Source organism: Gobius niger (genome assembly GCF_951799975.1).
Source record: "Gobius niger genome assembly, chromosome: 2".
Classification (NCBI taxonomy): Eukaryota; Metazoa; Chordata; class Actinopteri; order Gobiiformes; family Gobiidae; genus Gobius; species Gobius niger.
Window position 1 is genome coordinate 31,663,250 of NC_136853.1, and position 14,112 is coordinate 31,677,361.

Below are 14,112 nucleotides of genomic sequence, written 5' to 3' on the forward strand. Positions count from 1 at the left end.
GTGCAAAAGTTAAATGTGACAGTTGTAGACATCAAACACACGTAATGTCTCCCCCAGGATGGGCTGCAGTGTCCCTTTCCCGGGATTTCTTTGATCTGCGGTTGGTTGGGAGTGTGGGGTTGCTGTTGACAGGACACATTGCACCTTGAGCTTCACTTTCTGACACCTGAGCAGAGCTAGTCAGCCGCAGCTCTGCCAACTCTGAACTGAACGGCCCACGAAGAGCGCCAGCAGGAAGGAGCAGTGACTTAAGGGGCGAGGAATGAGCGCTGGAATGAACAGTATCACGAGAAACCGCAATGATTCAGCAACAAGTTAGGAATAATCTCGCGCATACAAGTTATAAACAGCTGTGGCCACTTAAGAGCTGTTTAATATGCTGGGTGCTACTTTACATTTTGATCTAGGACATTAGAGCTGTAAAAAGTCCCTGTGCCTAAACTGGCCCCTGGGGGATGCCTATAGTTTTAATTTGAATTAAATGCCAGCCTCTCTGTGTAATGTTGACATGAGCAGCGCCAGTGTGGACAGTGCGTGTGCTGTCAGCAGAGTGTCCTTAGTGGCCCTGGCTGGACGCATGCTTCAGATACTGCTCTCATAACACTGCTCACATTCAGTTAAACACATGGGCTGGGACTGGGAACAATGAAGGAAGACTAAAGGAGTTACAGTCCGCATCCAGTGACTACAGAGGGCAAGGAGCGAGCACATAAAGGCTGATTTGTATATGTGGGCACAGGGTGATTTTAATCTCTAAAGCACTTTGCGTTACATTTTGTAAAAGAAAAAAAGGTTATTTCTATTCATCATCTGGAAATCAAAGCCCTTCTGCTCCCATTCCTATTGAACCAGTACACTGTAGTGCTTTTTGCGAAAAATGTGTAATGATTATTAGATTCATATTTTAAATTAGATTGATTTGAGTTGTGCATGAATTGTGATCTATAAATAAACTCGCCTTGCCTGATAATGTGTAAAACATAATAAATAGCTAAATGTCACAACCAATGCATTTTCTAACTCAACTTTTGGACTTAATTAATTGATTGGTTGGAGTTATAACGAATGTTTTTTGCTTTGACTCAGACCAGGAGCTGTTCTCAGGCATGTACATAGACTTCATGGGGACAGACTCTGCGATCTTTAGGAGCCTCACCAAGAGGAATGCGGTGCGGACAGACCAGCATAACTCCAAGTGGCTTAGTGGTAATTTGAAAAAAAAAAAGTGAATAATCCTCCTCTTCTGTTCTGCTGATATAAAACCTTCATGTCTTTTCCAGAGCCGATCTTTATTGATGCTCACCTGATACCAGATGGGACGGACCCAAATGATGCTAAACTGTACTTCTTCTTCAGAGAGAGGCTCACAGACAACAGCGGCAACACCAAGAACATCCACACCATGGTGGCCCGGGTTTGTCCTGTAAGTCTGTTTGGATGTGTCGATATTCTACATAGCCAGAACTCTGTTGCACATATTCCACAAGCCTGGAGTGGCAGTATATGAGGATAATGCTGTTGAATTGTAATCAGCTGTGTGTCATACATTCTCTATCATGGGTAATAGATGAATGATTACAATGACCATTTTGTAAAGATCAGCGATGTCTAAGTTCTACGGGCAAGGCTCCTTTTACACAAACCTGACACAGTCCTGCCATGTCAGATTTCAAAGAGTAACTTCAGTTTTATTGCCACATTGTTTACTTCCATTCTTTAGAATCCTTTCAATAATACCATAAAACACCAGCAGGTGGTGCTGTTGTAGTGGTAGTCATAGACAGAAACTACTGTTTATTTACAGTTCACACACAGACAAATCTTCTTGAAACAAAAAAAATATCTTCATCGCAGAAGTAGCTCAGTGGTTAGAGCACTACATGGATCTAAAAGTCAGCATTTCGATTCCCACCTTGAACTGGTGCGTCGTGTCAAGCTTCATGTTGAATTGGCACATGTCAGCAGAAATGGTCCATTTTACTGCGAGTTTCATCATCCTACACCATTAAAACCTCAAAAACTGACATTTATTGTGAGATGTTTCCAAGCCTGAAGAAAGGTGTGCCTGTATGAATGTGGCTGATCAGAGGTCAGAGGGCAGATATTGCTGATCGGCGGCCTCACTTCCAATGGTTTTACAGCTTATGTAGCTTCCCTCCAAAAGTGTGTTGACTGAATGAATAATGACTAAGTGTTGTGCTTTGAGAAGCCTGTGGAGCTTGTAAAATGTAAGGTAAACGTAATGTTAAAAAATGCAAAGCTTCAAGTTTAAACCTCAATCTTGTGACGTTGAAACACGATAAATGGACTTACATTTTGGACAGACCACACAAGATAAAAGCAACCACCCGGATGACTGAGAGTTTTTAATCCCTTGACTATTTCCTTGTATAATGATGAACCAAAAAATGGAAACATGTGCTATGAGTCATGTGCGGCGTCTCTGTGCAGAACGACATCGGCGGCCAGCGGAGTCTGGTGAACAAATGGACCACGTTTCTCAAAGCCCGGATGGTGTGTTCTGTTTTGGAAGAGGACGGCACCGAGACACACTTTGATGAACTCGGTGAGCTGCTCTCTGATGCTATTTCAGGCGTTTAGCTCCTTGCACATTTCTCTCTGACGTGCATGTCATGGCGTATCAACTTCAAAAACAACTTTATTACAATGAAAACGTGTGCGTGGCAGCGATAGAATCTTTTATTCCCAAAGGCATGTTATTCTTGTTTTAATGGAATCCAGCAACTGCTCTCTGCACAAACAATCCACATTTGTTTGGTCTGGATTAACACTAATACACCTTATGTACTTAAAGGTGCATTACGCAACTTTTTATGCAGTAAAAAAAGCAGATTTTTGTGTGTTTTTGATCTTGTATTGGCCCAGTGGCTGTATGAGTGATCAGCAGGGCGACTTTACTTTCAATCACAGTGGTCTCTACAATGCTCAAGGATCATTTGTTTTGTAGGTTTTCTAGTGAGAGGGTCCGTCAGCAGTGAAAACCTTCCAAACAATTGATCCTGGAGCATCTGTGATGGAAAGTAAACGCTCCATGCTGACCACTCATACAGCCGCTGGGTCACTACAAGATCAAACTTTTTTTCCCCACGTAAATAGTTGCATAATGCACCTTTAAGGCAAGGCAAGTCTATTTATACCGTGCATATTACACACAATCCAACTCAATTAAGCGAACACTATCACTGCTGTTTTTGGTTTCAAGTGATATTTCAGGATTTTTGACATAGGGCCTCATTTCTTAGTTATTGTTGTTGATTTTTGGAGCTTTTTTTTTTTTTCATGCAGTCCTTACATTTGCAGAGTTTAGTTGTGCTAGGCTAGTGCTAAGCTAGCGCATGTCTATGGTAACTAGTAGCCTGCATTAAAAACCTCTTTCCTTTGTGAATTCCACGTGTAGTAATGCCGGCCGCAGGTTAACAAACTACTGTAGATCCGGTAAGCTAGCAAATCACTCCGCTGCCGGGTAGCTTACAACCAGGAAGCCGATGCTGTTATTTTAAATGCAAAATGGTTATATATATTTTTTTTAATTCAGTCAACACGGACATTTATATCAGTAGTCTGGTGTTATAAGTGATTTGCCTCAGGTGCACTGTGCTTGGGTCAGACTGTTTTTAATGCAGGCTACAAGTTGCCATAGACATGCGCTAGCCTAGCACTAGCCTAGCTCTAGCCTAGCACCACTGAATTCTTCAAATATAACGACTGCACGAATTAAAATATATATATATATATATATCTCCAGAAATCAACAACACTCTGAATAAATAGGACATGAGGCCCTATGTCCTTCTTTAGGACATTTTTTTTTTTTTATCCCACTCATTTTGTTTTGCTGCAGTCATCGGTGAAGCATGTGTAATTCGAAACAAATACTATTAATGCACCTTGCGATATAATTGTTTCTAATTACATATATGAAATTTGCAAGTAGTAGGCGCAGTAGTAGATGCTGTGTATTTATCAGTGCATGCGTTTATGATTATCTATAAGTACAGTGTGTGTTATTCCTCTTTAGAAAATGTGTTTTTGCTGGAGACGGATCAACCAAAAGGTCTTCTGGTTTTCGGAGTCTTCACATCGACGAGGTGAGAGCCAACAGTAACATTCCTTTAGCCTCAGAGCGTACGAGCCGATCAGGAAGGATGCCGCTGCTCGAGGATGTCATGTGTTATGGTGAAGACATGTTTACACAGATGACAACAACAGCATCTGGCTATCTGCACCAGATTCTCTTATTTTAATGGGATTTCCATATGACTGTAGGGAGCAGGGATTTGTTCTGCTGACTGTGACGGTGTTGAAAAAGTGCCAACGAAACGTGTGCCACAACATATTCAGCTGTGTTTCTAATGGGGTCAAAGCGATATTGCATTTGAACTTTTGAAAAATGTTCTCATGGAAAATTTTGCTCAAGTATCTTTATTGTACTTTGTGTCATAAAAATATATATTACAATAACAGACATGCACAAAGGTCTTTTCCACAAATGTATGCTTTTACAAAATACTGAGGGACAAAACATATTTTATTCAATATGTTTGTGATGGCAAGTGTTCATGGAGGACCTTTAATGTTTAAAAGGGGTTGTGGAGGATTCGGGGGTGAACATGTGCTTTTGTTATGGCCACTATTGCGGCCGAGCGAGTGCCACCCCGCCCCATAAGCATAAGCTACATCTCTTTATCTCGAGACACAAACATTGTTTAGCTCACGATGGGGTTAAGAAAGCTTTTAGTTTGACCTGTGAGAGCCTATAATGCTTAAAGGGGGGGTATTATGCAAAATCGACTTTTTCAAGCTTTACATCATGTTATTATGACATTCCCTCATTAAAAACATGTCTGAAGTGTTGCCTTGGCACATTTACGTATTTTTTAGTAATCTGTAAAAGCTCTGATGGCAGCCATTTTAGGGATAGGTTTGCCTGAGTCCTCCTAGGAACGCCTCCACCTCCTGGAGACGCCTCCGAGCTTTCATCACCAGCCGAGTAACCAACCACTGTTCCTCAGCAGAACCCCCTCCCCACTGATGCCACAGACAGCGTGTGGAGGGGGCGTGTCGGAAAGGGTCAGAGGTTCTTAAAGAGACAGAGGCCTATTTCAAGACATTTGCTACAGCCATTTTGAGAGAGCAATTTTATACAATGCAGTTATTTTAATTTACTGCAGTTACAGACCAACAGAAGGTTTCGTCATCATTGTAGTGTGATATAGACTGGTGCTATGTGATTGAAAAAAGCATAATACCCCCTCTTTAAAGGAACAGGCCACCATTTTTCCAACTGAGATATGTTCTTACCTGAGCTTAGACAAGTTGATGCGTACCTGCCTGGTCTTTGTGCGTGCGCTCAGTGACGCAAAAAGACCAAAGATGCCGTTAGCATTTAACCTCCTCTCATAGCATATTCCCATGGACCCAAACGGGGGTGGAGTTAGAAGCGACCAAGCTCTTCCATCTTTTCCCTATTTAGATACAGTTACATGAGTTACACGATCCAAGTATGGTTACACAAAATTAAACATGTTGACTTTCTAAGTGGATAAAAAGGGGTACTATATACATACATATACACAGTAATATCTTCAGAACTCTTTAGGAGTGAAGACATTACTGCTGCTCCTATGGTGTTATTACGCCTTACAATATATGTGTTGAATTGTTTAACCTTCAAACATTCAGATATAATGATTATGCATTATATATGTATAAGTAAGTAGAGCTTGTTTGTAAAATGTTATTCCCCAGCAGCTAAGGCGAGTATAATATACAAAAATAAAACATTTAAATATATTTTTTTAATGTATCCAGAATCATCCGCCATATGGGGCTATCTATAGTAGTGGTTCTCAACCTTTTGGAGCCGCGACCCCCATTATAACAGTTAAAGGGGTTTGTGACCCCCGCCCTGGTCACACCATGAGAAATAATTCTAAAAAAAACAAATGGCTAAAGTAAAATCCATCAAATTACATACAAATAATGGCACTCTGGTAAAATAGCACACACATGCTACAATAAAATATTAGAGTAGATGCTAATAAAAATATGTGTATTTTATCTACATGATCTGGTGAGCCCTCAATTTGTCTCACGACCCCCTTTGGGGTCCCGACCCCCAGGTTGAGAACCACTGATCTATAGCATAGTAACTGTCAATCTCATTCCATCCCTTGCATGCTTCGCTAAAGCTGGTGCTCTTCATTGACAGTGTATAAAACAGAATAGTGAGTCGTAAGCGCCACGGCGTGTCTGAATGGCCTCTATGTGATACCAGCAGCGTGTCGAATCGTAAAGTTTAAAGTAGCGGTCACTTGATCCCTGAGTTCTGCAGTCTAATTGAGTTCATCTGGTTGAACCTGGGTGCCACGGGCCTGGATCCACCGGTAACCTCAGGATCATAGTACGTCTGCATTAGAGCTCTCTCTCTCTCTCTGGCTCCGAAAGCCCAGCCAAAGCAAACAGCCTGGTTCTCCATGTGTGCACTTTCCCTCAGTGTTTTTCCCCATTTCACACAATACGGTTCTGTTCTACACGTAACAAAGGTCCCGCTGTGTCTTGTTGAAAGCCAAACCAAATTAAAATGACCTGCAGGGGCGCTACATGAGCAAGAGTTTTTGATATTGTTTTGCTCAGACGTGTGATGAAATAAATGCAATAAAAAATACACCTAATGAACCTGAATCTTATTTCTACAGCTCTGTGTTCAAAGGCTCCGCGGTGTGTATGTATAACATGGCAGACATTCTCACAGTCTTCAATGGGCCCTTCGCTCATCGGGATGGGCCGAACTTTCAGTGGGTGGCTTTCCAGGGACGCATCCCCTATCCCAGACCTGGAACTGTGAGTTCAACGAAACATTTGCTTTTAAATGAAGCTTATCTTGAAAATATCTTCTTACCACAGAGAATTATGAGAGCATTACTCCAGTTCCTTTGTATGCTCTTTACCCCCACCTGAACCGAGGGCATTTTTCTCCAGGCCAAATCTCAAAGCTCCTCAATTGGAGAGCAACAGTGTGATGTCTATTTTGAAAGCTAAGGCCTACAAAACTGATCCATTGTCGCCGCATTTATGTCTCATTTTGGAAGAGTTTTTTATTTTTTTATTTTACTTCACAAATATGTAGGCTATACATATGTAACATACAAATATATAAAGAAAAATGAAAATGGAGAAAAACTAAATTTCAGGGAATCAACAATTAATAGTAATAAAAACAAGAACAAGTGTGAGCAGTCCTCTCATCTAGAGAAATTTGGAGTCCATTAAAGTAGTTCAAAATAGGGTTCCAGGTCACTTTTTTGTTGTATTGTTGTTGCTTTTCTGGTATGTTTTTTTTGTCACTTATTTGTTGCGTTTTCTTCCTCGATTTCGTTGCTATATTGACACTTTTTTCCAAGAAGCTTTTATATTTGGGTAATGCCAAACTGGAGAAAATGGGAGTGAAGACAATAAAGAGAGCTACTGGAATTATTTCATCCTCCATATTACTTTTTAACACCTTCATATCATAGACAAATAATTGAATCGAGAGGGTCAATTTGAAAGCATAATCATTTCTCTGATAACAGTCACTGTTTGTGTTTTCGCAGTGTCCGGGAGGCGCGTTCACCCCCGATATCCACACGACTAAGGAGTTTCCTGACGACGTCGTGACCTTTGTGAGGAATCACCCTGTCATGTATAACCCCATCTACCCAGTGGGCAGGCGCCCCCTAGTGGTGCGCACCGGAGCTGAGTACAAATACACGGCTGTGGTGGTGGACCAGGTCGCTGCTGCAGACGGGAACTACCAAGTGCTGTTCCTCGGCACAGGTCAGACTTTCTTCACTCATCACATCGTCAACCCCTGCCCAAAAGACATTACATGAAAACAATTGTTGAAAGAATGATTTGTAGTGTCAAAATTGGACTTCTTGTGACTCAACGTTTTATAGTTGTTGTTAAGATTCTTTTGATAAGCAACAGAAACCAAGATTGGACTAACACGGGTCAAGAAGATGTCACATACGTAAATGATTGTCAAGTTGTGTCTGATCAGATCAAGATATGCAATCAGGTTATCGCACTTATCTCTCATGACTTGAATGTGACATTAAATTGTGGCCCAATTCAGATTTTACGTCAGGTGTATATTTTTTTTCATGCACTGCCACTTTATATCGCCACCCTTTTGTGCAATTTATAGTTATTGAACTTTTGTTGTGGTTGTCTTGCACAGGGATTGTACTTTACTGTGTTCTCATGTAAATATATTACAGCAACAGCATACAGTAACTTTGTAGCATTGCAGCTTTATGGGGGCATCTTTCCTGTCCTTGTCTGAGAGAATAATCTGGCATTTTCAGCCTGTTGCACAGAGTTAATTTTCCTCAGAAATTGCACTGGCAGAAAAGGAGGTTTTCTTCTTATCAGCGGCCTCCAGGAGTTTGCACTATACCGGATGGTCGGATAAACAGGCTTTATTGATGACACTACTTGTCCTCAGGCTCCACTCTTTTTTGCTTTGGACTTAAGAGCTTGCATCTCTTGCTCCCGCCTCACGTGGCTCTGAGACCTGGTCACAGCTTTTATTCATCGCTCAAAAAGCAAATGTTAGAAACTATAAAACGATCTTCATTCCACTCTCCACTGAGTTTAATCATTAGACCAGTTAGGCAGAGCACAGCATATCTCATGGACTTTGGGTTTTATTGGTTCTCAACTGATTTGTTTTTGATGATTTGTCTTACTGTGAACCTCTTAAACCCCGCCTTAATCGAGTGCGTTTTCTCCCGTTCAGCTTTACCCAAATCTAAAAGGTTCCAGCCTACAGAGTACCGCCTCATTTGAAAGCTAAGACCCACAAAGCTGATCGAGAAGGATCTTTTTCCTCACGTTGTTGCCACATTGGTGTCACTTTTTTTGCGTTTTTGTCACATTTTTCTCCACAATTTGTCACGTTTTGCCACTTTCTATGCCACTTTTTTGTTACATTTTGCCACTTTTTTGCCACTTTTTTTGTCACTTTTTTGCTACATTTTTGCCACTTTATTTTGTCATTTTTTGGTTGCTCTTCTGTGGCTTCTTTTGTTGCATTTTCAACACGTTTTTGTTACTTTTTCATCCTTGTTTTTGTCTAATTTTTATACATTTTTACATTTTTGCCAATTTTTTTGCCACTCTTTTGCCACTTTTGTCACTTTTTCCCACATTTTCGCCACATTTTTGTCACATTTCTGACACTTTTTAAGTCACCTTTTCGGTTGCTCTTTAGTCGCATTTCAACTACTTATTTCATTGTCATTTGCGTCTAATTTTTGTCGCCATTTTGACTCTTTTTCCAAGAAACTTTCAGATTTGGGCAAAGCCAAACTGGAAAAAGGTGCTCGGTTCAGGTGGGGGTTAAGAAGTTAGTGCCTGAAACAGCAGAACTCTGTTGCATGTTGATATACAGGTATAACACATTCAAACGGAGCCAATCTGGGATAATTTAAAGTGATTACTCTTATTTGGATTATCATGATCAGTTGAAAGTGGATCCCGAGGTTGAGAACCACTGCTATTGTACATGTTTATGTTCTGTCATTGTGCATCATGTGCCTCACAGCTGTAACACAGTATTCTCTCTGCCCTCAGACAAAGGCACCATCCAGAAGTTGATCGTGCTGCCCAGTAACCAGTCCGCGCATGAAGACCTGATTTTGGAGGAGTTGGAAGTGTTTAAGGTCTGCTATTTTTCTCAAAGATTCATCCTTTTTCGGCTGTCAAATCAAAGGCAGGACAGGGAGTGAGTTTGGCCTCGATATAAAGGCCTTGACCAGACGAAAGCGGAGTGGCATTCAGGAGATGGATGCTGCTCACAGTGACAGAATGATGAAAAACACACACACATTTGGCAAGGGTTGTCCCGTTCAGTTGCCTCGCCACAAGTGAACCCTTGCACCAGCTGTTTGCTTCAGGGAGCGGGATGTGTGATCACTGCTAAAGGTCACATGGGCTTTCATCTTTCGCTGTACTCGGGCCGCAGCAGGTTTACAGGCAGGGGTGATTTTGATTTACACTTGAAGAAAACTTTGCCAAACATCTGGTCAAAAGCTGATGGAAATGAATAATGTAGCCCCGAGTTACATTTTAAACAAAACCATTCAAGATAATAGAGATAAATCGATTTTTTTTTTTTTTAAACCAGAGTAATATCAGTGGTGTCTGTACTTTTACTCAAGTAATGAAAAGACTCAATCCCAATATCACTGCAGGAGTCGCACAAACATTGTAATGTCCAGGAAAATGTAGTGTCCAGGCAAACATAATGTCCAAACAGATGTAATGCCTAAATAAGCGTCAGCAGCAAATGGAAACGTGCCCCCGTCCTTAGACTCTCCTACACGGTAAGGAAAAATTCAAAAACCCAGTGGGGGCAAAGAGAAACCTCGGGGAGAACCAAAGGAAGGAGAGATCTACAGGTAGACCCAGGGCTGATGGGAGACCCTCTGTAGACAGGATCGAAGACCGTAGAAAAACATCCAGTCCTTCAGTTCTTGTTGTCCAGTCCCTGTTGGATATATGCGGCTGAAGACTGTGAGATTTTGCCGAGCAGTTTCAGTGATCAGTGTTTTGTTATTTCCCTTGATAATAGGGCCCGTATTTAAAGCAGTACTAAGTAACTTCTTTACCTTAATAAATCCTTTTCATAATCCCTCTGGGGGTAATACAAGTCTTAATGATTGGGGTGATTGGGGGGTCTGTCATCTCCCCCTGGTGTCTCTGGCCCGAAAACCGCAATTGCAACTTTCCTGCGCCGGGTTGGAGCCACCAATACACACTGATGAAATCACGAAGAAGAAGCTAACAGGCTAACAGGCAATGCTACTTAGCGCCACTTAAACAGTATTTACAGCCAAGTTTAAGTGAAAAAAATGATTTCCATTGTGTAATTGGATGTACAATATCCCTCTCGCCCTTTGTCTTTTCTGTCAGCGTCGTATTTACTCTCAAGGACAATTAATGAGTGAAAAAACATAACATGCAACAACACCTGCAGCTGCGCTTATGGCCTCAGGGGGCATGAGTTACTTAGTACTGCTTTAAGTGCACGTTTATGTGTATGTTTACACATTATTGTTGTCTTGTCCCCAGCCTGTATACATGGAAAGAGTTAGGACAGGAAGTCAAATGAACATGATGTAAAACATGCTTTGTTTTGGTTTTTCTCCAGAACCAAGCTGCAGTGACCAACTTGAAAATTTCCCCCAAAAAAGTAAGTGGTCCATTCATTAAAAATTTGCAGGTTTGCAAATACGTTGCCACATAGAACAGCTGAGACTGAATCACGAGTGTCCCAAAGGAAGAGCCATAATAAGCTGTAATTGTGGCTCATTTGGCTGTCAGTCCTCCACTTATTAAGACAAACAGGGCGGCTGACATTTGAACTGTTTACTTTGCAGCAACAGCTCTACGTCAGCTCAGAGTATGGAGTCTCCCAGGTCTCTCTGCACAGATGTCAAGCATATGGAGAGGCCTGCGCCGACTGCTGCTTGGCCCGTGACCCTTACTGTGCCTGGGACGGCCTGAGCTGCTCTCGCTTCTACCCCACTGGAAAGAGGTACTCACAAACTGTGCGATAGTGGGGAAAAGTTGTGCGCAGAAGGGGGAAAAATGATAATAAGAGTTTCAGTTTAGTAAGAATGAATAGAATAATTTGATCAACATTATGGGGACACAAATCAATTGGTAAAAATGTAGAATTTGAGTCATCAAAATAAACTCTAGTAAATTTCCTATTATTCACAATAAGCTGTTAAAATGATGCACTGGTCCAACATTTCTCCATGGGCTATTGTAACTCTGTTCCATCAGAGAAAGATGCTTAAAGGAACAGGCCACCGTTTTTCCATACTGAGATATGTTCTTACCTGAGCTGAGATGATTTGATGCGTATCCAAGTATAGTTAAAATTAAACTTGTCGATTTTCTACGTGGATAAAAAAGGGGTACTATATTGTGAGGCGTAATGATATCTTAGGAGCACATCGACATCTGTGTAGTTAAGTCAAAGTGCCCCTGATGCGCGGGGCCGTTCACAACATTGATCTACATGCAATGCTCTGCTTGTTTAGCTCCATAGGTAAAGCGCGGGGCTCATAACCACGAGTTTGTGAGATCAATCCTGACCCCCACCCGCTGGGAAGAACATAAATCAGTGTCTATGGTGTGACTGACTTTATAGAGAGCCAGTCTTGACCCAAAAGTCCCGGGCTCATTTTTTTCTGCCAGTCCAGCCCTGGGTAAGAACATATCTCAGTATGTAAAAATGGTGGCCTATACCTTTAAAATCCTCACTCCTCAAAATGCAAAATGCTTGTACTTAATGATGTTTTCAATGATTTGAAAATCTATCTTACTTATTAACTGCGTTTTGAACTCCCCCAAAAATCAAACTGGCTCAAAACCTGAAAATGCTACATTGAAGTTTTATCTGTAGTGTCTCCCTTTGACTTTGTTATAACACTGTTTACATCAAAAGCACATCTGGAGAGTCTACAACTTCTTTAATTTAGCTGTTTCTTTTTCTAATGCTGAGAGCGCTCAAATCTGTATTTCCTGGATTCTGTTGCGTAATATGGAACACAAAACTGTTCCATATTATTACAAAACTAATTTTTAAGTCTAGAAATCTTCACCTGGTCCTGGCCTGTTCTGAGCAGTTCTTGAGGTGTGTTCAGTTCAGATATAAGTGACAGCATGTATAATCTGTTTTATCCATAGACATATTACAGAAAGTATATTAAAATAAAATATCAATGCTGAGGAAAGCCCAAAATAAGTTTTCTTCTAAGCCAAAATTGCTCATGATATGTCACTTTAACCTCTTAACCCCCACTTGAACCGAGAACATTTTTTCCAGTTTGGCTTTACCCAAATCTAAAAGCAAGAAAGTTTCAAAAGAACGACAAAAACATCGGAAAAATCAACAACAGCACAAAAAAAAGCAGCAAAAAACACATGTTAAAGAGTGATGAAAACGCAACAGCAAAGGTGACAAAAAAAAGATGGAAAAAGTGGCCCAAAAAAAAGCAACTAAAAAGCAACAAAAGCACAACAAAAAATGTGCCGGAAAATCAACAATAACACAATAAAAATCACGACTAAAGAGTGATAAAAAAAAACCGCACAAAAACTCAGCAAAACGCTTAAAGAAAAGGTAGCAAAAAGGTTACGATCAGTTTGTTGGTCTTAGCTTTCAAATGAGGCGTTCCACAGGCCTATAGGCTGTAAGCTCCACTCGAGAAGCTTTTAGCTCTGGGTTAAACTGAACTGGAGAAAATGTGCTCGGCTAAGGTTAAAGAGAATCATTTTCTTTTAAATTTCACTTGTGTTTATTTTTAGGAGGAGCAGGAGGCAAGATATCATTCATGGAAATCCACTTACCCAGTGCAGAGGATTTAATCTGAAAGGTACAGCAAGCAACATGGCTTCACTATCATTTGCTTCTGCTTGCTACAGCTACTCCAAGCCAAACATGTTGAATTGTTTTCAATTGTCTGCTCACTGTTGCATGTTCTCTTTACTGCATTGATTGAGTATTCCTTCAGGAGCAGTCACAATCCTGTACTCTTAATGCTGGAACAAAACATAGTATTGTAGCTTGTGATCAAGTATGTGTAAATTGAATCAATATATTGTGTCTAGACAGAAGTAGGGGTGTTGGTCATTAACACTCACTAGTCCTGAGGTAAAGCAGGTTTCCAAAATTTGCCTGACCATCATGAGACCAAAGGATTTATTCCCCTGGGCTCCCGGGAAACAGGGGAAACAGCGGATCCATGCATATGGTCATTACGCCTAATTAACCATATCTCTGTTGCACGCATAACTGGGCAATAATCCAGCAACAACAAAAGCAATACAGTGACTCTAACCAAAACAGGTTGATGTGGTGCATTCTCCTGTTTGTTTGCCTGTAAAAAATGTGGCAATTTCATATTCAACGCAGGTGTTTGCCAAAGCTTTTGTGTCAACATTTCATACTGAGGCTGCTGGGACTTTGGGGCAGAATAAAGCGTCCATCTGTCGCGGTTTGTCAGCGGATGACGTGTGACTCTGACT

General features: G+C 41.0%; 1 protein-coding gene across 1 annotated transcript in view; it reads left to right on the forward strand.

Moving 5' to 3' along the window:
* sema3c (sema domain, immunoglobulin domain (Ig), short basic domain, secreted, (semaphorin) 3C) overlaps positions 1-14,112 on the forward strand; it is a 38,542-nt gene that overhangs the window by 21,703 nt on the left and 2,727 nt on the right. The window contains exons 7-16 of the mRNA XM_079582264.1: positions 1,087-1,206; positions 1,281-1,423; positions 2,452-2,566; positions 4,040-4,109; positions 6,720-6,864; positions 7,617-7,839; positions 9,643-9,731; positions 11,222-11,263; positions 11,451-11,608; positions 13,393-13,460. Of these exons, the coding sequence (XP_079438390.1) occupies positions 1,087-1,206; positions 1,281-1,423; positions 2,452-2,566; positions 4,040-4,109; positions 6,720-6,864; positions 7,617-7,839; positions 9,643-9,731; positions 11,222-11,263; positions 11,451-11,608; positions 13,393-13,460 (1,173 nt within the window). The remainder of the gene's footprint in view (positions 1-1,086; positions 1,207-1,280; positions 1,424-2,451; positions 2,567-4,039; positions 4,110-6,719; positions 6,865-7,616; positions 7,840-9,642; positions 9,732-11,221; positions 11,264-11,450; positions 11,609-13,392; positions 13,461-14,112) is intronic.